The sequence below is a fragment of the Mustela nivalis genome (assembly GCF_964662115.1).
Source record: "Mustela nivalis genome assembly, chromosome: 19".
NCBI lineage: Eukaryota > Metazoa > Chordata > Mammalia > Carnivora > Mustelidae > Mustela > Mustela nivalis.
Window position 1 is genome coordinate 12,765,553 of NC_139038.1, and position 23,241 is coordinate 12,788,793.

General features: G+C 46.7%; 1 protein-coding gene across 7 annotated transcripts in view; it reads left to right on the forward strand.

Moving 5' to 3' along the window:
- AUTS2 (activator of transcription and developmental regulator AUTS2) overlaps positions 1 to 23,241 on the forward strand; it is a 1,064,271-nt gene that overhangs the window by 261,673 nt on the left and 779,357 nt on the right. For all 7 annotated transcript variants that reach the window (XM_082714253.1, XM_082714252.1, XM_082714257.1 and 4 more), the window contains exon 2: positions 1,883 to 2,095. In XM_082714253.1, coding sequence (XP_082570379.1) covers positions 1,883 to 2,095 — 213 coding nt within the window. The remainder of the gene's footprint in view (positions 1 to 1,882; positions 2,096 to 23,241) is intronic.

Consider the following 23,241-nt stretch of genomic DNA (forward strand, 5'->3'; position numbering starts at 1 on the left):
GCAGTGCCTGTGGGATTCTGGTTTCCAGTTTTCTAGTTTGCTTCACTCCCTATACCAGTCATACTCCTACTTGATACTATCCAGTCGCTATCGTTGCTTATAGGTTTGGGTACTTTAACTAGTTGCCTCGTTTATTTATTTCTCTAGCCTGATTTATTTATCTTTGCCCTTTGCCTGATTCTGCGAAGCGTTGGGGTTACTGAGATGAATTACTCAGTCTGTGCCCTGATTCTTTTAAGAGATCATGCTGCCAGCTGCCTCAGGGCCTTGGCACAAGCTGTTCTCTCTGCTCAGACTTTCAGAACTAGGTCAAATGGCAGTCCTCCCTCAGGACCATCCTGCGCCTCTGGACTAGACCATTTCCCTCGTTTTAGCACCCTTTGCCTTTGGTCAGTTTGCGGTTGGTATGTTTACGTGATTTGACTAATATTTGTCCCTAAATTTTAAGTCCCATGAGGTAAGGACAGCTGTTCTCCCAGCCCCTGGAGGACAGTGCTGACTTTGTTCTTGGTATATACTGGGCCCACAGGCAATACTTGCATTAAGGGAAGGCTTGAAAATAGTGCTTCACACGTAAGAAAGGTCTTCCCGAGTGGACAGCCCTGCGAAGGGTCCTTCAACTAGAACAGGGAGTGGTGTGGCAGTTCGGGCTTTGAGGCCTACGCAGATGTAAACATCCAAGCCCCCAAACCGATGGCAACGGCTGGTTTGAAAGACCTCGGGGAGCAGCATGTATGTCAAGTGGGCAGTGCTGGGTACTGGGAAGCAGCGGGATTGAGAACCACCTTGGGACTATGGGATAGTGGGGGAGGGGAGATAGAGAGAGAGGTATTTTAAGGAGAAAATAGGTAAAAGGAAGATTTTGTCTCAGTTTTTATTATTTGTTTTAATGTGCGTTCATTTAGGACCACAGAAGCAGAATTTTTATGAATGGGGGTTAGGCTCCGTGTAGGAGCATTTTCCGGATAAACAGGGTCGTGCGCACTCAGGCACCGATGGCCGCGTGCCACAGCTTCTACATTCAGTGCTTCGTGAGCACGTTTCTCAGGGTTTGAAGGACATCCACACGTATCTCACCAGTGGGTGCTTCGGGTCTCTTAGTGGATAATGTCAGAGTCAGGCTCTGGACCCGGGGCTTTTGGTGTTTCCGTAGGTGCTGAGCTGCCTGCTGGCTCAGAATGCACTGGGTCTCGTGGCCTGAAATGCCGGCCTGTGGTCTCCGCGGCTGCTGCTTCCGACCCCGCGCGGGACGTCCGTGACGTTTCTCCTACCCTGCCCATCCCCCAACCACACACAAAGCGATACATGACAAGTTGCTGTACATCCTGGTGATAATATTGTTGTTGCATTTTGCACAGACCTGGGAATTAAGGATGCACAGAGGAACTTGTGGTAAAAATATATAATGCATTAAGGAAACATTTTAATCATATGAATTGATAGTTTCTTGCTTGCTGGCTGGCATCCACCTGGCCCTGGTTTAGTCAGGCTTTTGCCTTTTTTTTTTTAATCATGCCCGCACTTAGGACTACTTTTCTGAAACATAATTGAAGCACCAACTTGGAAAGTGAGTGTCTCGAGCCTCCTTGGGAAATGTCCTTGTGTGCCGCTGCACCTAGCGGAGAACCCGATTGAACACCACTAAGCAGTGAGATCACTTTTAATGGACAGATGCTTTGTGCTTTGTTGACTTTTCCGCCCGACCAGAATAGAAAGGATGTATTTGTGGTGGCCTTAGGGGTTCAGGAGACTTGAGAGCCGTGGTTCCTAGACTTAGGCTTTCCCCTCCCCCTTCTTGTAACCCCGCTCAGCCCGTATCTCGGGTGCGCCCCTGGACACCTGTGTAACCTGCGCTTCCCTCTCCTTCTCTTCCTTTCTGTAGAAAGATGTCGCACTTAAGCCTCAGGAACGTGTGGAGAAACGCCAGACCCCTCTGAGCAAGAAGAAACGAGAAGCACTTACCAACGGCCTGTCCTTTCACTCCAAGAAGAGCCGACTCAGCCACACACACCACTACGGCTCGGATCGAGAGAATGACCGCAACCTCTGCCAGCACCTGGGGAAGAGGAAGAAGATGCCCAAGGGACTCCGGCAGGTGAGGGGGCGCGGGTTCGGGCTTCTCCGGGCTGGAGAAGACCTCCTCGGGGGCTGCTGGAGTGCGGCCCCGCAGAGCCGCGCACTTGCTTCTCATAGAACATGCCAGTCCCCGCTTGGTGTGTCATTACGGTTGAAGCTTTGGCTTCGGTCCCTTTTCGTCAGATGTGCTGTGCGCCGCGGAGCTGGGTGCCGGTGCTGCCGGAGTGGGGCCGACGGACCAGACTCTCGCAGCTCGTCAGCGTAGACTGGCTCGTAGGGCGGCGATCTTCCTCATGGGGACAGGCGGACCCGGCAGGTGTGATCGTGTCCATGGCGGATCTCCGGGTTCTGAGGTGCTAAGAATGGTGGGGGGCAGGCAGGCAGCGCCTTGCGAAAGATTTCTGTTTTCCAGAGCAGCTCAGATACTGTGGCGTGCGGGAGAAATGAATTCGCCTTTTGATTCTCCCGTTCTCTGTAGTCCATCCTTCAGGACTCTCTTTGCGATCTGCTGATGGGATGAACGTCTGGTAGTAGGGCTCACTGGCCTGTTAATAATTAGGTTTCAGTGATCCACAAGAAAATACAGCTCTTGGCATTTGGGAGCCTTTCTGCCCGTGGAAATCCCCACATGAGATAGATTAATAATGAGAAACGAAGCTGTTTATAGCAATTTCTTTCTGCACAAATCCGGAGGCTTTAGTGCCTGCCGACCTACCTGTGTCGTGGGTGCGTTTGTTGGTTCCTGGCGGGACCACCGGGTGGGAATGACCGTCCCTCGAAGGAAGCGGAGGGAGGGGGGAGGGCGTGTGGGTCACCGAGCAGCTGCTGCTCAGTAGAAGCCGGACAGGGAATTCACAGTTTGCAGGTGTTTCTCTGCAGAGGGGGAGGTCTGGGATCCTACACAACCGTGGATCCAGACGGTCCCAGATCGTTCGTAATCCTGCCCTGAGCGTTCTTAAACACAATGTCGACCTTTCCTCAGGACCCAATAAACCAGACCCTCTTGGGGTGAGCCGCAGAACTCCGTGGTCTTAGATTTTCTATTCGAAATGGCTAGGCCAGTTTGGAAATCATTCTTATAAATCATCAAGGGTGTATTTTTGGTGATGATTTTAACCCACTGAGCCACCCAGGCGCCCCATTTGGTGATGATTTTAGAGAGAGGATTGGAAGGACCCAAAACATCAATATAACCTCGTCTCTAATAAGATGTGGAGTCTGTGTTTTTTTTTTTTTTAATTAAAAAAACAAAAACCAAAAAACAAACAAACAAACAAAACCTTTCAGGAAAGTGTGGAGGGAGGGAGGGAAGACGGGTTTGGTTCTATGGAAGGTGATGTTCCTGGGGTGTTGGTGCCACTCCCAGCCCAGGCCACTGTGTCTGAGAGCTGTGAGAAGGTGATCATTACCATGGAGAGAGGCTGCAGGGTAACCGCCATCTCTCCCCCAGGCCCTCCCAGCAGCGTAGGAGGAAGGCTTCTACCATTTCAGGCGAGAAACCGATTTTAATTCCGAGTCTGTACTAAGGTGCGGTTCCTCATCCTTGACGCTCTTACTCCCTGACCTAGTCTGACTTTCCATTCTCCGTCCTCAAAATTCTTCTTTCTCCTTTGTGCTCTGGTGAAGACAAGAACTTGTCCGTCTCAAATTCAAGTAGCTTTTTGGTTTTTGATGGCCAACCTTCTGGTACAAACGCTGCTTGAAATCAAAGCTGTCCTTGTTTTAGGCACAGTGTTTGAAAAGCAATGTTTTTGACTCACAAATGGTGGAGAAGCAAAGAATGAGTCATACCTTTTTGGTCTGTGTAAGAGTCTTCAAAACAGTGGTGTTTTTCTTATCTTCAGTGTTGATGCCCAAACATACTCCCCTAATCAAGTGTTATCTTTCTAGTAGGAAAGGAAGCAGAAGTGGTAACTGGAATAAAGCTCCACCACTTTGCATTTGTAGTTTTCCTTGACTCACATGTACTGTTTTGAAACCCTGGGCAAAGCACTGTCCATTGCTGCCCATCTGGAAAATGAAGGGTTCGGTCAAGGTGGTTTTGGTTTGGAGTCTGTAATTGATAGTTTCTGTGAGGACATTTAAGGGAGAGATGTGTGAGAGACATGGCTCCGTGTGTGTTGCCTGTACGGGTGCCATCGGGGTAAGAGCTGACACGCAAGTCTTCAAGGGCCAAGGACCCGTGAGGACAGTACTGGGTGTGCATTTCCAGTTGTGGCAGATCCGGTTTCCCTGACCTTTGCCTCTTATGAGATAAAGTAGCTGAAATCTGACCATCTTAGCCGGGAGGGGGTCTTGAGATGAGAGTGTCCTTGAGGAGAATTTCTAAGTTAATGGTTTGTTGCTTAGTGCCTCTTCTCGAGGGAGGTGTCATGGGAAGAGCCATGGAGGAAAGACCGTAGGAGGTGAGAATTTCGTCTTTATTTTTGACTCCATGAGAGTAGATTAGGGTTGCATCTTATTAGGAAATGGTACTTCCTGAGGAGGTACCTTAATGCACAGCTTTCCTGTAATTATGGGAAGATGTTATTCCTTCGTGGAGACGAAATAATAGGATTTTTTTTTTCCTGAGAATCCGTTGAAGGCAACTAATCTTTTTAACGTGAGCGTACAATTATATACTTTGATAGGAGAGATGTGTAGTTCTAACACCAAGCAGCCTTTTACTTCTCTTTGCCTGATGGTAAAACCTCAGTTCTCCTGGTTTTTTTCTCATCCTGGGAAAAGAAAGCTTTGTAACTGGCACTTAACTACCCCGCCCCCCCGGTGGAACTCATTTGTTGGATTATGTTTATAAGTTTAAATATATCCTGACTTAGAAGATGCTGAGCTGGCAGCTGTCTTTTAAAATGGCTGCACTTTTTTATTTGGCAGGTTTGAACATTCTCCTTAATTTCCAAAGGGGCTTTTAAAAATGAAGAAAGGAACAAGTTAACTTTAGCAAAGAAGGCATGTCTTTCTGACCCCCAGGCTTCTTGTGTTTGTCTTACACAGAAGTGTTTGCTCACGACGTGAGCATTCAGACATTATGTTTCAAAAGTTGTAGCTTGTACTAAAAAGGACGTGGTAGCCCCCCCCCCCCCCCCCCCCCCGCCGCCCCTGCCCCCACTTAGCCTTGGGAGTGGGAAAACAAAACAGAGGCTGCCCAGGCCGTCCCTGCAAGGAGCCTTATTCTTTAACTGTAAGACTGTCTCGGTGCAGCCACCAGAAGGGCGCAAGGACGTGACATGCTGCCAAGCCTTGGAGCCAATGGAGGACTTCCTCAGAAGCATTTTTGGAAAACTTAACCCTTCCTAGGGCATTGAGTTTTCTTTCATTATGTCTCAGTTCTAGACCATGGGAGAGGATTTACAATTTTACTGCTTCGTCGTTGAAATCGCAGAGAGCAAAGGGGTTTTCAAGTTAGAGCGGCAAAGAGGACAAGTTGAGGGGGTTCGGAGAACTCTCAGACGGGCCGGGCTTGGGTGTTTCTCAGCCTCCGTGTAGTCCATTAGCCCGACTTTCCTCTCTCTCATAGGGACCCAACCAGAGGACGCAGGCTTCAGCATTTCTTAGGCCCTGTGAGCTCTTCCGAGAAGCAGATAATCAGGATGGGTCATCAAATGAAACCCCAGAGCCTGCCTCCTAACTGAATTTTAGTTTCTAAAACTCCATCCAGCTGAGGGCTGGATGTCTCCGAGAAAGAGGCAACCTTCTGACATTGCTTCAAGCCACAGAGGATCCCATCTGAGAGGGAAATAAAGCAGTTTGAGATATTTCAGGAGCCCAGCAGGTAGACTCTGACCTTGGCTGGTGAGGATGGCTTTTGTGTGGTTTCAAAATCCTCATACAACTTGCCCTGGGTGGGTATTGCCTGTAAGGAATGGAGATTTGTTTCTGTCCCTGAACTCTGCTGCGGCAGACTCCAGAGTCGCTGGGAGATTGGTAGCTGACATTGTAGATCCCAACGATGGATACGGATGTGCGGGAGGAGGGACTGACCCCAGGGCCACGTCCGTAAAGGGAGAGCTGTTGTTAGAGCTATGCGGTTGTATCTGCCTTGTGTGGTGCCGCTGTGTGTTGGCCTGATTGGGAGGAAGTGGTCGTGTTGGTGGAAGGGACGGGCCCAGGTGACCAAGCCACCCGCTGTGCCGGAGCCTTCTCTCTCCTCAGGCCTTTCCCCCCGGGACAGCATTTACTACCAGAAGCTGATCCTTTACTTCAGAGTGACTGACTCAGGTTGTCTTGAGGACTTCTCGCTGACGTTGTGAGTAGAAATTAACTTGCAAGGGAGGCTTTGTAATGGACGACTTTGATTAAACAGATCCAGTTCAAGTCATATTTCTGAAGGCCAGCTCATTAGTTTTGGGTAAAAAAATCCAGGCTGAAGTCACACAGGTTTTTATCCAGCTTGACTCTAGAGCCTGCAGATCTCAGCAGATCTCAGAGCATTGTGAACACTAATGCAATTAGGGATCTCACTTCAGCGGCGGAAAGACATGTGAGCATCAGTACGTTCGTCATCGTGGTTAAGCAATGGACGGCGCCTCGAGCTGGTCGCAAGAATTGGAGCTGCAGGCACGTCGTTTTACTTCCTACTTCAGAGTTTCAAGTTTAATGTCTTTGTTGGGATTCCATTCGCCTTTTGCAAAAATTGTGTTGTCAGGTGAAGGTTGCAAACCGAGAGAGTAAAGTAGGTCCTCTTTTCTTCCTTCTGATGAATCTAACTTGCACATTATTTTTTTCCTTTGCCTAAACTACAGAAATAGAAGTAAAACCAGATGATCAAAGAACGGGAGGGAGAAAGATTGGGTTAATAACTGCTCTTGGAATTTTGATGAACTCAAAATAAGGGTAAGATGCCGGATTTTACCATCTAGTTTTGAGGCACTCACAATCCGGCCTTGTTTCTGTTCTGAATAGTTGTATATTTATTAAATTGGAGATACAGGTTTGGTATTGGGAAACAAGGGACACATTTCAATCACAAGTTTTATGAAGTTTCTTAAATTTTTAAATTTTTTTTTCAACTTGGGCATTTGGAGGCAATGACAGTTTATTTTTTGAGTTTCAGAATTCTTGTTTTGTGTCTCCTGACTACTGAGCTTACTGTCTGGGATAGAGTCCATCAGCCTTGGGTGTTGGTAAGAGCGATAATAAGCATCTCTTGACCTCAGCGGGACAGATGTTCGGAGTGATGAGACCAGTAATAAATCTTATCCCAAGTGACATATGTGTTTTTAATTAGAATTTAGCAAAAATTGACTAGAAGAGCACATAGCACATGACTACCCGTTCAGAAAACAAAACCTATGAGAGAAAATAGGCTGAATGACAAAAGGAACTGCCACTAAAAAAAGGGACAGTAACTCTGCTTGTGTGATCCTGAGCCCTGTAGAAATTGCTCCATTTAAAAATAGAAACGAAAACAAAACAAAACCCAGAAACCAGTGGCATTCACTAAATCCCGTGAATATGTTATAGGTATGTGTGCGTGAAGCTTTATTAAGGGCCACTTAAGTCATACATATTGTTCGGGATGGACAAAGTGAGAGAAAGGATTCTCGGCTCTGTCCCCCAGAGATCCCGCACTCCGGGTGACCGAAGGCCGAGGGCACGCGCTTTCCCTTCTCACCGCATTTTGGACGGCCGACGGGGTTTGGTGGAACTCCCTTTCTTTATCTAAAACTGCATTTTTTGTTCATGTGGTAAGTTTTCCCTCCTCTGCTGACACGCCGTTCTCTGCGTGCGGCCAGATCTGAGCTGCAGAACGTGAAGCGAGCCCCCGCGTGTTCTGCATCCTAATCCCCGCGCGTGGCACCCCGTCTCCGCACGGGCCCGCACGTGACAGGTAACGCGTGGGAGGTGGGAGCGAGTGGGTGGCCGGTGGGTTGCCGTGGTGGCGAGGGGGAGCTGAGCAGATGGCGGCGATCGCCACGTGTTGCGAGACTCCCGTGGGAGTTGATGGTGGTGACAGGCGAGTCACAATGTGCTATTTACAGTTTGGGTTTGCAGTCTCTCGGTGACATCTGAATGCTCTTTAGCAACTGCTTTCATGACTGCCTTTCGAGGAGCTGCTAATTGAAAATGAAATTGTGGGTGGGCTTGAAGGCAGGCACAGGCAGCTCCCTGTGGTAGATGTTGCTGGAAAACTGTCAGATGTCTTGGTGCCCGACTTGTAGTTCTCTTTCCAAGGAGGAAGAGCCAGAGGTGCGTTTGAAGATCAAGTGCGTGCCCCTGGGCAGAGCGGCCTGTCCTCCTCCTGCCCAGAGAGCCAAATGCGCACCCACTGGGCTGGAAACCAGGCCATCTGCCGCGGCTCACCTTTGCACGGTTCTCGTTCGGTGTGCGTGCCCGTGCGAGGTTCTTATTTTGAGTCTGTTAACATCTTGTATTCTGTGTTAGCTTTTTGTAGGACGTGATCCTTTTCCCTCCGCTGTTCACACAGTCACTGTGCAGGAGGCGACGACGGTCTGATCTCTTGAACTTGAGGGATCAGAGTCCGAGTCTTGCCTATGACTTTTCTTCCTGTACACCATCGGCTGTGCTGGGGTCTGCGGGGCAGGGCAGCTGGGGCCTCCAGGCGCCCTGAGGGGAGGGGAAGATGCTGCATGGGATGGACCCGGCAGTGGTGATGCTCTGGGCTGTCTTGCAGCCGCCCCCGCTGAGGCACTGTCATCCGTACGTCATCTTAGAGCTGTTAGCGGAGCCTCCGCAGCATTTCTGAAATGGTGGTTTTCCTGAGTGTCGACGTGTCCAATTGTTTCATCGCCCATTCCGAAAGCAGCTCTGCACAGAGCCGTCTAGTGCCGGGCACGGCGTGACCTCCCTCTTGGAAGTACTGTTGGCTTCTCTTTAATTAAATATGAGGAGAGATACAACGCGCCCATTCTTTTCTAGTTTTCCCTTGAACGTTTTCAGGGAACTCCGAGACAAAACCGTGCTGAGTTCCGTGCTCTGCTTGAGTAGGACTGGTACTTGCTTTTAGGGGGTCCCCGAGTCTGGGGCCGAGGGGGATGTTGATGACACAGCCTTGCTGTTCTTAACTCTGAGTCCCATTAGACCTGCCTCACCGCGGGAGCCCAGCTGTGCTAATGCACCGGCCTTACTGCCGGTCCTAACGCTGTTTAAAGGAACCTGGTCTTGGTATTTCGAAGTGAATTCTAGAGCCTTCCGTGCTGATGCAGGTGGGGGTCATTTTATGGGCAGCAGAGTGCTTGCAGGAGCTGGTTCTTTTCACACATAGGGGTGCGTGTGCGTCCTCGCACTAGTGCTCACGGACACACACACGGAGCGGAGGCTGAAGGGGCCCCAGGATGCAGGCAGGTCCTGTCAGGGCCCGCCTGGTGTCTTTCCGGAGCCCTGCCTTGTGGCCCGCCAGACCCTCCCCGCACCCAGCCGTCTCAGCTCTCCGCAGGCTGCCACGGCTCACGCACGCCTGCCTCCACGCTGTCACCGCAGGTCCCCCGTGATCTCTGCACCTGCATGAGTGCAGGAAGCGATGTGCCATGTGTCTTGGCATCATGTCATGCAAACCTGGACAGGTCTAATTGCTGGTGATGGTTCTGCGTGGCGGAGATTGGCAGTAATTAGGCGGAGGGGCAATTAGCTGTATTTTCTGGATCGGGAACTTGCAGAATGCTGTTTCTCAGAGGGTGGTCTTTGGACCACCTGCGTCGGAGTGACTCCTGGGCGTTGGTTCCCAGGCAGGTTCCCAGGCAGCACCTCTGACTCGTGCTCATTGTTCTCCGTTTTCTGTCCGGCGGCAGCAAATGGCACCTGGGCCGGTTAGTGCTTACGCTAGGACGTGGTGGCTCCAGCACAGCTTTCTAGACGCCTGTCCCCACCGCTGTCCAGGAGCGCCGCGCTGCGGCTGTGGTTGCTGCCGGCGGCCTGGCCCCCGCTTTCTCCACACTGTGCCTACGCCGCGCCCCGGGTCTGGAACGGGCTCCTGCGATGTCACGTTTGTCTCTCAGCCACGACGTCCGATCTCCTTCTGTCTTGAAGCTTTGATGGTCTTTCCCTTCGGAATTACATGCATTTTCCTTAAAACTCCCACAATCCTTCGCTTCTAAGTGGGGTGACCCCAGAGTTTATCCCGGAACGTCGGGCGTGTCCGGGAGCGAAGGAGGGTGCCATTCATAATGACCTTGGAACAGTCAGCACCAGTCAGGACTTCCTGGAAATGCGGTCATGGGGTCACTCGGTTCATAATCGACTTTTGACCTTTCTCGTCTTGGACGCTGTTGGCGAGTTGGCTGGACACCGTCCTCCTCCTCACGCAGAGCCAACTGCCTGAGGACGTTTCTCTGTGACACCGCGCACGAGGGGCCTAGGCTTGTGGCTCACGTGAGCAAGTAAAACTCCTGAAGTGCTCTGCTGTTGCAGCTTTGGAAAACTGAGATGCGGTTCTTCGTGTTTCCCGTGTCATTCCCAAGCCCCTTCGGCGCGATCTCCATACTGTGGCTCCCAGGGCGGGGGGCTTTGCACGCTGCGTGTGCCCATCTCACCCTCACATGGAAGTGCCCTTCGTGGCTTCTCCGTGTGACCGATGTAAAGTTCTGGCCCCTGCGAGCTGTCGCACTCGGTGCCGCAGGCCACCGCCTGTCACCGTCCGTCACCCGCTGGCTCCCGCCCTCTGCCCTTCCTGCATCCCTCCGGCTCGTCAGGGTCGGCCCCGCCGTGGTTCCGTGCTGTTCCCTCTGCCCTTCGCGTCCTGGGCACGCTCTCACCTTGCCAGCCTGAGCTGAGACGTCATCTGCTCAGAAGGGCTTCTCCTGGCCATATTGCTCACCCCAGGTTCCGCCCTAGTCCTCTCTCCTTTCCGCCTGTACACCTGCCCTTTCCGTTTCCGACACCTGACACGGTGACACGTTTTTCCCTGTTGTGCTTCCTTCTGCTGGAATCGGGCTCTCCTGGAGGAAAGTGCCCGCTCCGTTTTCTCCACCCCCACGTTTGTCATGTTTGTCCCGCATTGCCTGGCGCGTAGAAGGTGCTTCATGATTGAAGTTGAATGACGTTTGGCGTAACTTTTTATTATTTCAGTTGATTATGTTGGTAATCACATAGTCTTGCATTCCGGTGTTTGTTGCTTACAGAAGAAAATAGCCAATACAACGTGACCTCTGTTTTCGCTCTTTGGGGAATATAAATGTAAGAGGAGATACTGATCAACTCGTTCACAGGAGGCAACAACTTATTGCAAGAGGTCTCTGCGCTCCTGGTGGCTGCTGTCTGCCGTCTTCCCACGGAGGCCGTCCGCGTCTGTCTTCCTGGGGTCCCAGCCTGTCGGGATAGCTGCCCCGGGGCTAGTGCGGCCGGAAAACTGACCCGGGGAGACTGCAGCCTTCGACCCTCCGCGGGCGACCTGGAAGCAGCCTGCCGAGCAGCAGGCAGAGAGGAAGCTAGGTGGGCGCGTCGTGGGGTTGCCTGCACACTCTTGGACGTGCACTTATCTGTGTGGGGCTCTGCTTTTTCACCAGCACGCACAAGCTATTTTTAGCATCTAAGCATGAATAGCATTCAGTGCCTGTAAATTACTGTCCCACATGCCCTCTTTCTAAAATATTTTGATGTTATAAAACACTTCAATTTTAATAATAATTCCTTTTATTAAGTGCCTAATGAATTCATTCTCCATGTGTTTGCTGCATCGGCAGACATGGACTGAGCGGCCTCTGTGTGCAGGCGCTACAGAGGTGCCACCGACGTAGCGGGAAGGGTGGATAGAGCCGGGTGCCTCAGCCCCTCGGGTGGGCACACTTGGTAGAGCCGTCGTGCCCGGGCGCAGGACTCTTCGCGTAAGGGGGGCCGGGACTTCGGGGTTCAGGGCAGTTCGAAGGGAGACACTGTGGAGCATCTCTTAGAGAATGAGCACCTGCAGATGTGTGAACTAAGGTCCTTTGAAACCGTCACCTTCTCACCACGCCATTTTTCTTGCCCTCCTCTTTGCTTTCCTGAGAAACTCCTGAGAACAATGCCGTCTCCTCCCGAAGGCCCCCGTACGTGCTGGATACGTGCTGGTTCTCTCTCAGGTCTCTGGGGTTCTTAGTTTTACAGATAAGGGCTTTGGTGGGTCCCATATTTGCACCTTAGCCGCAATTTATTAGGAATTGCCTGACTTAGTTATTTTTTTAAAATCCTAGTAGACGTCCATTATTTCCAAAAACTGCCAGTTTTTGGACATGGACCTCGTAATGGGTACATGTTTTAGAAATGGTTGTGCTGTTGTGACAAACGCAGCTGTACCTACCTTCTTGCTCTGGGAACTCTTGGTATTGGGGCAGTTCTGTTTCTGTCCAGAGGTAGAGGGGTTTATACTAATCTGTAAAAGCGGAAACAAAAATCTCCCCACTTTCTGTCATTTCTGCTTACTTGGAAGTAGATGTTTCTTTTCTTTTCTTTTTTCTTTTTTAAAGATTTTATTTATTCATTTGACAGAGAGAGATCACAAGTAAGCATAGAGGCAGGCAGAGAGAGAGAAGTGGGGGAAGCAGGCTCCCCGCTGAGCAGAGAGCCCGATGTGGGGCTCGATCCCAGGGTCCCGAGATCATGACCTGAGCTGAAGGCAGAGGCTTATTAACCCACTGAGCCACCCAGGGAACCCTGCATAGTTATTTTCAATCCAAGTAGAACTTCAAATACTTTAAAATACTCAAAAGTAATATTTGAATAGAAATTTAGGTTTTTCATATTCAACATGAGGACACGGATGGGGATTGTACAGCTGATGACCCCAGGCTTAGATCATCGATCAGTCCCAAATTGCTAGCAAGTTGTTTTATTTTTATTTGTATTATTATTATTATTTTTGCAAAACATAGTTTGTAAATTGCTCTTTCGGGCTTGGAAGTCCTCACTCGCGCAGCAGCTAAACCGTTTGTCAGGTGTATGGCTCCTTCATGCTCCTCACTCCCCGACACCCAGTCGTTAACTGTTTCTTGACCACGTGCTCCTGTGGGCAGACGTAATTTTAGGTGCATGTAGGAAACCAAATGACAAAAGTCCTGCCGGGGAGGAAGTTACATTCTGGTTGGTTCAGCCCTTTTCGCTGGAGACCCCTTGCACGTAAATGCCCAACCCCACCTACCTTCTCCGCTTCCAGATTCACAAACCGATGACCTTTCCAGAATTCTTTTCCGGCCCGGACCGTCCGTAAGCTTTTCAAACTCAACATTGAGCTCTGTAGTTGTTGCCCTAGATTTGCTCTTCTTTAACTTCCTCCTGTAGTTGATGTGCGCGCCAGCCCGCAAACATCCACGCCGTGAATCCGTGAATCCGCTCGTGCAGGTCCTGAAGTCCTGCCCCTTCCCCTCACTCCGCATCCTGGTGCCTACTGTAGATCATGTTCCGAGCACTTCTTCCCCGTTTCTCTCCACTTACCGCCTGGCGCTCCTGCACTGGTCAGGCCCACCTTCTCTTGGTTCTGCTGCGGCAGTGGCTTCCAACCCAGCCCTAATCTCACCGTTCTTCGACCGTCCTCCTAATGTCGTCTCATAGGATTTGGGCCACATGTAAATGGAGTCACGCTACTTGCTTGAAGAGTTTTCAGTGACCCCTGCACAAGCTGAACTCCATCCTCTCTACATGGTGGGCAAATGCACACACTTTCATGCCTTTGGGAACTCCCCTGTCTTCCTCTTGGCGCCCCCAGCCCCCGGTGCACATCTCTGTCACATCAGCCATATCTACTTTTTAAGACGTCTTTATCCACCCCTGCGAACCTGACTGTCCTTTGTCTTAGTGAGTCATTTTTGTTCCATGTGAGGAGGGCTAGAAATGGCTGATTCTACCTATTACAATAACCTATTTTTTGAAAAGGACACTTAAAAAATGTCAATTAATTAATTAATTTAACAGAGAGGGGGTGCGGCAGGCAGAAGAGGAAGCAGGCTCCCCGCTGAGCAGGGAGCCCGGTGTGGGGCTCGATCCCAGGACGCTGGGATCATGACCGGAACTGAAGGCTGATGCTTGACCAACGGAGCCACCCAGGCGTCCCTGCAAAGAAGACCTTTAACTGAGAAAACGTTCAGTTAGGTAAAACTTAACGTGGTGCAGGAAAAGCAAAAAGGAAAATTTTGAAGGATCCTGGGAGCAACTGTGGGGTGATAATCCAAAAGCTATAAAAAGACCAGATTTTTTTCATGATGGCGGTTGCTCGGCGGTCATATTGGGTGGCGGAAAACAGGAGGCTTTTTGTTCAGGGAAGTGTTTTCCAGGCTTGCAAGTCAAGGACTGCCTGTACGAAGTTCTTTGGGGCTTTTCATCCCTAGAAGAGGTGACTGTGCTGCTGTGAGAGTGAGTTCTTCAAGGGTTCAAGCCAAGGAACAGTTATTTATATCAGACATTATCTGAACTTCTCATTCTGACAACTTTCATATTCGATGAATCTTTTATCGATGCAAAGGCATTTTTATTACCAATCAGTTGCATAAACTTAGTGAAGATTTAAAAATGTGATTGATACTGGCTTATTTTTAAACAAGATGCCTGGAAAAGTGACCACAAATGTGCTAAAGGTTTACTTGAAGTAAACACAGGATTATAGCTCCTTGGCACAATTATTCCATATTTTGTCTGGGGGAGTCAAGGCAGAAAGCAGGGATAATGATGCTGCTGTAGAAAACAGCACTTACAACTGGTTTCAGGATCCTCGTATTTTGATTTCGGGCTCTCCTACTTGCCCCAGCTTCATATTCCTTTTCTCAAACTTCCTTGGAAACCTGTTTTATTTATTTATTTTTAGAGCAAGCTGCTTCTTTTATTTCTTTCATACCAAAGTTGTGATATTCCAGGTTAAAATAGTCTTTAGGTACTTTTACAGCACAGGTGAACCATTATAGCGGAATGAAACAGGCATTTTTAAAATAAGCTCTAGGGGCGCCTGCGGGGCTCAGTTGGATAAGCGTCTGCCTTCGGCTCAGGTCATGATCCCGGGGTTCGAGGATCGAGCCCCGCATCGGGCTCCAGCAAGTTCCCCCTGCTCATGCTTTCTCTCTGTGTCAAATAAATAAATAAAATCTTTAAAATGAATTAAGCTCTGTTTCCCTGCCTGCTTCCACATTCCTTCTGAAAGGCTGCCCTTGGAGGCAGAGCTACAGCTGTTGGTCAAAAGGCCGAGACAAGGAAGAGTTTTCTCGTATACTCCGGGGCGTGCGTCTTGCTTGTTCTCATGCAGGACGACTGCGCACATCTTCCTTCCTTGACAGTCGGGTCCGGGACCAGAGCCGTGGTGCCGACGGAGACACAGCCGGAAAGTACACTGAACACTTTCACAGTATCCGCGACGAGTTGGAAGCAGTGTTCGCTCTTGTGCTGAGGCCGTGGAAGTGCTTTGTCGGAGAAAGAGCGTGAGGGTCAGGACCTTGGGTTACAGATTCTGACTGGCACCGTCCTTCGCTGAAGTTCTGACGGCCTTTGATTCTCCGTTTCTGGGGTCGAACCAGTGTCAACAGGGGATGCTTCTAGTTCCGGGAAGCGATCGATACGTGTGAAGAAAGTTCCAGGTGCTGGAATGCTTAGAATCCCCTTTTGCTTAAACGTGTTAAAAAGTGGATTTCAGGGGCGCCGGGGTGGCTCAGTGGGTTAAGCCTCTGCCTTCGGCTCCGGTCATGATCCCAGGGTCCTGGGATCGAGCCCCACATCAGGCTCTGTGCTCAGCTGGGAGCCTGCTTCCTCCTCTCTCTCTCTCTGCCTGCCTCTCTGCCTACTTGTGATCTCTCTCTGTCAAATAAATAATAAAACCCTTTTAAAAAATTTTAAAAATGGATTTCAAAAATCATGAATTACCTGGGCGTTGATAGTGTGACTAGTTTCAGGGGACCAGCGCAGAAGTATGTAATAGGTACAGAGAACAAGACGTCCGGTGTCTGCTTTGCACAGTGACTGACTTTGGTAAAATTATGATGTGTGTGTGGTTATGAGTCTACCGTAGATCCCAGGGCTACATGAGATTGAAAAACCTTCCGCGGGCTGGGCTTGTGCTCATGGATTTTAGCAGATGATAAAAGCCTTTCACCAAGAACAGGTTAGTATGGAATGGTCACACCTCTTTATTTGGGGGCCATACCTGTTGGCAGCTCCCTGGGAATTGTAATTTTTGGTCTTTCAAATTGAAATCATGGAAATCTGCTTCTTAAGAATAGTTTTTGGCAAAGGAATGTAATGAAATGATTTCTCTCTCTCTCCCTTTTTAAAATATTTATTTATTTATATTAGATAGAGCGAGCCCAAGTGGGAGAGGCAGAGAGAGGGGGAGAGGAATAGGAAACAGACTCTGTGCTGAGCAGGCAGCCCCACGTGGGGCACAGTCCCATAGCCCTGAGATCATCACCTGAGCCGAAACCTGGGGTCAGCTGCTTAAATGATCCTGTGCCACCCAGGCGCCCCATAATGAGATGACTTCTCATTTTTCTCCCCCATCCATTAGCTCATGACCTTGGACATGTCAGTTTTTAGTTTTCTGATTTTGCAGAAAGTAAATTTTGGGGCAAATGTGTTGAGTCTTCTGGTTTGGGAAGAACCTTCTCCGCAGTCATTTATATAGAGTAAGTGATATTCCTGAGAAGCCGATGCCCCTTCCTGGGACTGCTCAGCAGTGGGCATGAAGCAGTCCCTGCACCGGTGTCCCGGCCTCTTCTGGATGAACTCTCTTTCATTGTAGAGGTTTTATGTGCTTTCCATATGTCCCAAACCCTGATGGGATTATAGAGACCTAAGAAGAGTTTGAGAGATGGGTCTCTATTTTCCAGGGCTTCACCCTCGGGTTACCTAATGACTTTGGAACAGTTTAAGGTAAATAAACTGTGAGAAATACTCTTTGAAAAGTTGTTGAATGATAGATAGGCTCTTAGTTTTTCAATAATCTCCCTTGTGGTTTTTCTAATGCCATATATTTTTCTTGGGAGAGTTTTCTTGCAGCTGTATTTGTGGTCTGGGGCTAGGATTTATGAGCTGCCACCATTAAGGTCTCCCTCTGGCTTTGTCATAAGAGATGGAGGGTTGTGTGTGGTTTGTTTTCTTATTGTTAATATGTGAGAATTTTTCTTAATCAAAATAAATGCACAAGTGTTTTTCTTGACTTTGTCTTTTGTGGACTGACTTATTAAGATAAATGTGTGAATTCTGAAAATTTCTTCCCGACATTAAAGACAAAATTTCCAAAGCAGTATGGATTGTGTTTGTCTAAAGAAACGTATGTCTTCTGGTTGCAGCATTAGAATTGGGATTTTTTTTTTTTTTTAAATCTAGGACAAGTGGAAACGTAGAATGAAACAAAAAAGCATTGCGGTGGGAAGTAGAAGGGAGAAATCAGGACATGTAAGAAACCACTCTGGATCTCGCTGGTGATGTTGAGAGATGAGTAAATGTTGGCCGTCCCCGAGGATGTTTGAGTGGCCTTCTGCAGGTTACCCTTCGTTTGTAGAATCCATACACATCAGACTGTATCATCTTTGGCTTTTGGACCTTACACACTTAGTGTTGAAAGGATTGGCTCTCTGGCTGAGTTAGCTTGTGGTCAAATATAAACTAGAGTTGACCCTTGGGCAACACAGGTCTGAGCTCTGTGTGTCCACATGTGCACCGAATTTTTTGATGAATACAATATAGTACTACGAATGCACTTTTCCTTGCTTATGGTTATCCTAATAACATTTTTTTCTCTAGCATACTTTATGGTAAGAATATAGTATATAACGTATATGATTTTCAAAACATGTGTTAATCAACTGTTGATAGAATCGGTAAGGCTTCTGGTGGGCTGCTAGTGGTTAACTGTTTGGGGGAGTCAAAAGTTCTAGGTGGGGTTTTGACTGTGCGGGATGGCCGTGCCCTCATCCCCACCTTGTTCAAGGGTCAGCTGCAGTACCAAATAGCTCTGCCCTCTTCCTACTGCTGGAGAGAGGGATTAGGGCAGTTCGAACCATTTTGGATTCATTATTCATTATTCACCTATGCGGTGTTGATTTAGTTCGCTGTTTTTAAGAAGGATGTTTCTGTTATCTGGTAACAAGTAGCGCAAGATCGACGTGACTAGTAACTCAGCCTCTTTTAAAACTCGAGAAATGACTTACTGTTTTCACTTCCCCCTTTCCTTGGTACTTTTACCACACCGGCCCTGGAATGCAGCCTTGACATGTATCGTAAGCGTTCATGTGGGAAGAAAAACCACATTTCATGCTCTTATATAACCCAGCACTGTTTCGCTTCTAGTGGTGATTTTTGGTTGTGGCCAGCCAGACGCTCCTGATTTAATTAAGATTGTAGCGTTATATGCCAGAAAAAAGTTCTTTCCTCCTTAGGAATTTCCCCACATCTTAATGAAGACCATTGACTTAGAGACCGGATGCTGTGTTAGGGTACCACCGGGGTATCCCCAGCCTTGTGGACAAGGGTATTGGCAGCATGTTGTCTCTCAGTTGACTTTGTACGGTGTTTTCAATATTTTTATGTGTATTTCCTTCCCTCGGGTATTGATTTCTTTTTCTTGCAGTAAAGGGAAACCAGTGTTGATGTTATTTCCCTGAGGATTTATACGGCAAGCAAAAACTATGTCAAAGAAGTAAATTTTTATTTTCTTAAAGAATAAATTAATCAGCATGTTTGAAAGTGCTCGAGCAGTTGTTCGACCACCAGTTATTACTAGTTAGTACACATGGGCCTGTACTGTTTGTCTAATCAACCCTATGAGTAGCTAGCCAAGCCACTCTCTCTTCCAGCCTGTCCTATCTTTTTTTTTTTTTTTTAAGAGGCATAGTTAATTATTTACAATAGCCGACTATGGAAGCAGCCCGAATGTCCATTGATAGACTGATGGATAAAGAAGATGCGAGACATATCTATCATGGAATATTATTCAAGCATCAAAAAGAACAAAGTCTTGCCATTTGCAGAGATCTGGCCGGCACTAGAAAGTGTGATGCTAAGTGAAGTAAGTCAGAGAAACACAAATACCATATGGTTTATTCATATGTGGAATTTAAGAAACAGAACAAAGGAGCAAAATGAAAAAAGAGCGAGACAGACCAAGCAATAGACTTTTAACTACAGAGAACAGACTGATGGTTCCCGGACGGGAGGCGGGCAGGGAGGAAGGGCTGAGTGGGTGGTGGGGTTAGAGAGTGCTGTGGTCCTGACCAGCACTGGCTGACGGGTGGGATGCTTGAATCACTGCATCACACACTGTTGGTTAGCTGTACTGCAATTAAAACAAGATAATAAGAAACATAAAAAGGCATTGTTAACATAACCTGGATGGTAAATGGTCCATTTTGAGTTAACTTGTAACTGTGATGGGACGTATACATCACAATTCTTTTTTGTACATGGACATCAGGTATTTTCCAAAATCAGTTTCGAAGAAGCTGTCCATTCCCCATTGCTTGACTTTTACGATATTTTTAAAAGATTATTTATTAATTTACTTGAAAGTGTGGGGGCCTGCTGACTGGCTAGAGAGCACAAGCAAGGGGACTGGCGGCGGGAGAGGGAGAAGCCGGCTCCCCACGAGCAGGGAGCCTGATGTGGGGCTCGATCCCAGGACCCTGGGATCATGACCTGAGCCAAAGGCAGAACCTCAATGGACTGAGCCACCCAGGTGCTCCATATTTACATTTACATTTTTATAAAAAAATCAGGGGACGCCTGGCTGGGTCACTCAATAGAACATGGGACTCTTGATCTCGGGGTTGTGAGTTCAAGCCCCCCACTGGGTGTGAAGCCACTTAAAAATTCAAAAAAATATATAAACAAATCAGTCATCCATTTATTTGTGGACTTATTTCTTCATTGTCTGTTGTGTTGCCTTGATTTATTTATCTTTTAGCCAGGAACGTAGCTTTATGGTAAGTTGTGAAATCAGGGGGTTTGAGCCTTCCAGCTTTGTCCTTCTTTTCCAGAGTTGTTTTGGCTTTTCTAAGTCCGAACTATTTGGGTATGAGTTTTGGAGGCAGCTTGTCAGTTTCTACAATGAATCCGGCTGGGATGCTGGTCGAGATTATGTGGATGCTATAGATCTGTTTGGGGAGAGCAAACAGTTTAAAAATATTGAGTTTCCGGCTCTTGAATAATGTATATAGCTCTGTTTATTTAGGTCTTATTTAATTTTTCTCGGCAATATTTAGTTGTTTTTGGGCTACAGATCTTTTACATCTTTTGTCAGATTTATTCCTGAGCATTTCATATTTTTGATGTAATAATAAATGGTATCATGTTTAAGCTTCCGTTTCCTTTTACTCATTTTTAGTACAGAGAAATACACTGACTTTTTGTGTATTCAGCTTGTATCTTGCAATCTTATTAAGTCACTTATTAGTTTTAATAGGTTTTTTTAGGTTGCATCTGATTTTCACATGGATGGTAATAATTTTAGTGAATAAAGACAGTTTGTTTTTTCTTCCCAATATGGATGCCTTCTTTTTCTTTCCTGAGTGCACTGTCTTAAAACGTCCCCCATCATGTTTAATAGAAGTGTAAGAGCATCCTTGCCTCATTCCTGCTATTAGGGGAGGGAAGTATTGCGTATGATGTTAGCTATAGGTGTTTCACAGATGTCCTTTATTAGGTTTAAAATGTTCCACTGTATTCTTAGTTTGTCGGAGGTTTTATCAGGAATGTATGTTAAATTTTTTCAAATGCCTTTTCAGTGTCTATCAAGGTGATCATGTGATTTTTCTGTTTTAGTTAATCCAATGATTGACATGGATTTATTTTTGAATGTTAAAGCTCATATTCCTGGGTAAAACTCTACTTGGCCATGATATATTACTTTTGAAACATATTGTTGGATTGGGCTTGCTAATTTTTAAAAATGAGTCTTTGCATCTATGTTCATGAAAAAAGTCGTTCTCAGTTTTCTTCTTTTGTGATATCATTGTCTGGTTTTGGTATCAGGTTGATGTTGGCCTCAAAGGATGGATAGGGAAGTATTTCTCCCTCATCAATTTCTTGAACAAGTTCATTTAGAATTGCTATTATTTCTTTATTAAATATAAGGTAGAACTTATCAGTGAAATCATCTAGGCGTGGAGTTTTCTTTTTGTGAGAAGATTTTTAATTAAATATTCAATTTCTTTTTCTTTTTTTTTTCCTGTTATGTGTATGTGTCCATAGTAATTTATTATTGAATTTTTTAAAATTTTAACATCACTGAAATCAGGATTTTTTGCAGTATTTTTTAAATTAACTTTTTAATTTTAATTCCAGTATAGTTCCAAGGAAGAGTGAGATCATATGCTACCTGTCTTTTTCTGACTGACTTATGTCACTTAGTATTATACTCTCTAGCTCCATCCACATCATTGACGTGGCAAGATTTCACTCTTTCTTATGGCCACATCGTCTTTACCTATTGACGGACACTTGGGCTGCTTCCATAATCTGGCTGTTAGTAAATAATGCTGCAGTATACCTAGGGGTCATGTATCTTTTTCAAATTAGTGTTTTTGTATTCCTTGGGTGATGCTGGATTGGAGGGTATTTCTATTTTTAACTTTTTGAGGAACCTCCATACCGTTTGCCACAGGGGCTGCCCCAGCTTGCATGCCCGCCAGCAGTGCGAGAGGGTTCCTTTTTCTCTAGATCCTCACCAGCACCTGTTGCTTCTTTCTTATGCTGTTGGTTTTAGCTGTTCTGACATGTGTGAGAGAGGATATGTCATTGTGGTTTTGATTTGCATTTGACGAGGGGTGTTGAGCATCTTTTCATGTGTCTGTTGGCCATCTGGATGTCTTCTCTAGAGAAATGTCTGCTTATGTCCTCTGCCCCTTTCTAAATTGGATGATTGGTTTTTGGGCATTGAGTTGTATTGAGTTCTTTGTGAATTTTGGGTACTGACCCTTATTATATATGCCATTTGCAAATATCCTCTCTCATCCGGTAGGTTGTCTTACAGTTTTGTTGATCGTTTCCTTTGCTGTGCAGAACCTTTTTTCTTTTTACGTTGTCCCAGTAGTTTATTTCTGCTTTTCTTTCCCTTTCCTCAGGAGACATATTTAGAAAAACGTTGCCATGCCTGAAGTCAGAGATATTACTGCCTGTGTCCTGGTCCAGGATTTTTGTGATTTCAGGTCTCCCATTTAAGAATTAACTTAATCCATTTTGAGGGGTGTGTGTGTGTGTGTGTGTGTGTGTGTGTGTTATAAGAAAGTGGTCCAGTTCCATTCTTTTGCAGGTAACTGTCCAGTTTTCCCATGACCATTTGTTGAAGAGACTGCCTTTTTCCCATTGCATGTTCTTGCCTCTTCTGTCACATAATAATGGACCGTGCAGTCATGGGATTGTTTCTGGATTTTCTGTCCTGTTCCATCTACCTGTGTGTCTTAGCTCTGTGCTAATACCATACTGTTTTGATTACTGTAGCTTTATAGTATAGCTTGAAACCTGGAATTGTGATACTTCTAGCTTTGCCTCCCCTTTGGAAGGTGGTTTGGCTATTCAGGGTCTTTTGTGATTCCCATAGAAGTTTTAGGATTATTTGTTCTAGTTCTGTGAAAAATGCTTTTGGTATTTTGATAGGGATTATTTTCAATCTGTAGAATGCTTTGGGTAGTACAGACATTTTAACAATGTTTATTCTTCCTATCCATGAACTTGGAATATCTTTCCATTTGTGTGTATTATCTACAATTCCTTTCCTCACTGTTTTATACTTTTCTGAGTACAGGTCTTTCACTTCCTTGGTTAAGTTCATTCCTAGGTATTTTATTAATTTTGGTACAGTTGTAAATGGGATGGCTGTCTTCATTTCTCTTTTTGCAGCTTCATCAGTGTATAGAAATGCAACAGATTTCTTTACATTGATTTTGTATCCTGTGACTTTGAATGAACTCATTTACCAGTGTTGGTAATCTCTTGGTGGAGTCTGTAGGCTTTTCTATATATAGTGACATGTCATCCACAGGTAATTAAAGCTTTACCAATTTGGGTGGCTTTTATTCCTTTTTGTTGTCTGACAAGTCCTGTCGCTACTACTTCCAGGACTGTGTTGCATGCAAGTGGTGAGAGCGGACATCCTTGTCTTGCTTCCTTGACTTTAGGAAGAGAGCTTTCAGTTTTCACTGTTGAGTATAATGTTAGTTGTGAATTTTTCATAGACAGCCTTTCTGTATTGAGATATGTTCCCTCTAAATCCCACTTGATCTTGGTGAATGATTTTTTAAAATGTATTATTGGATTCATTTTGCTAAT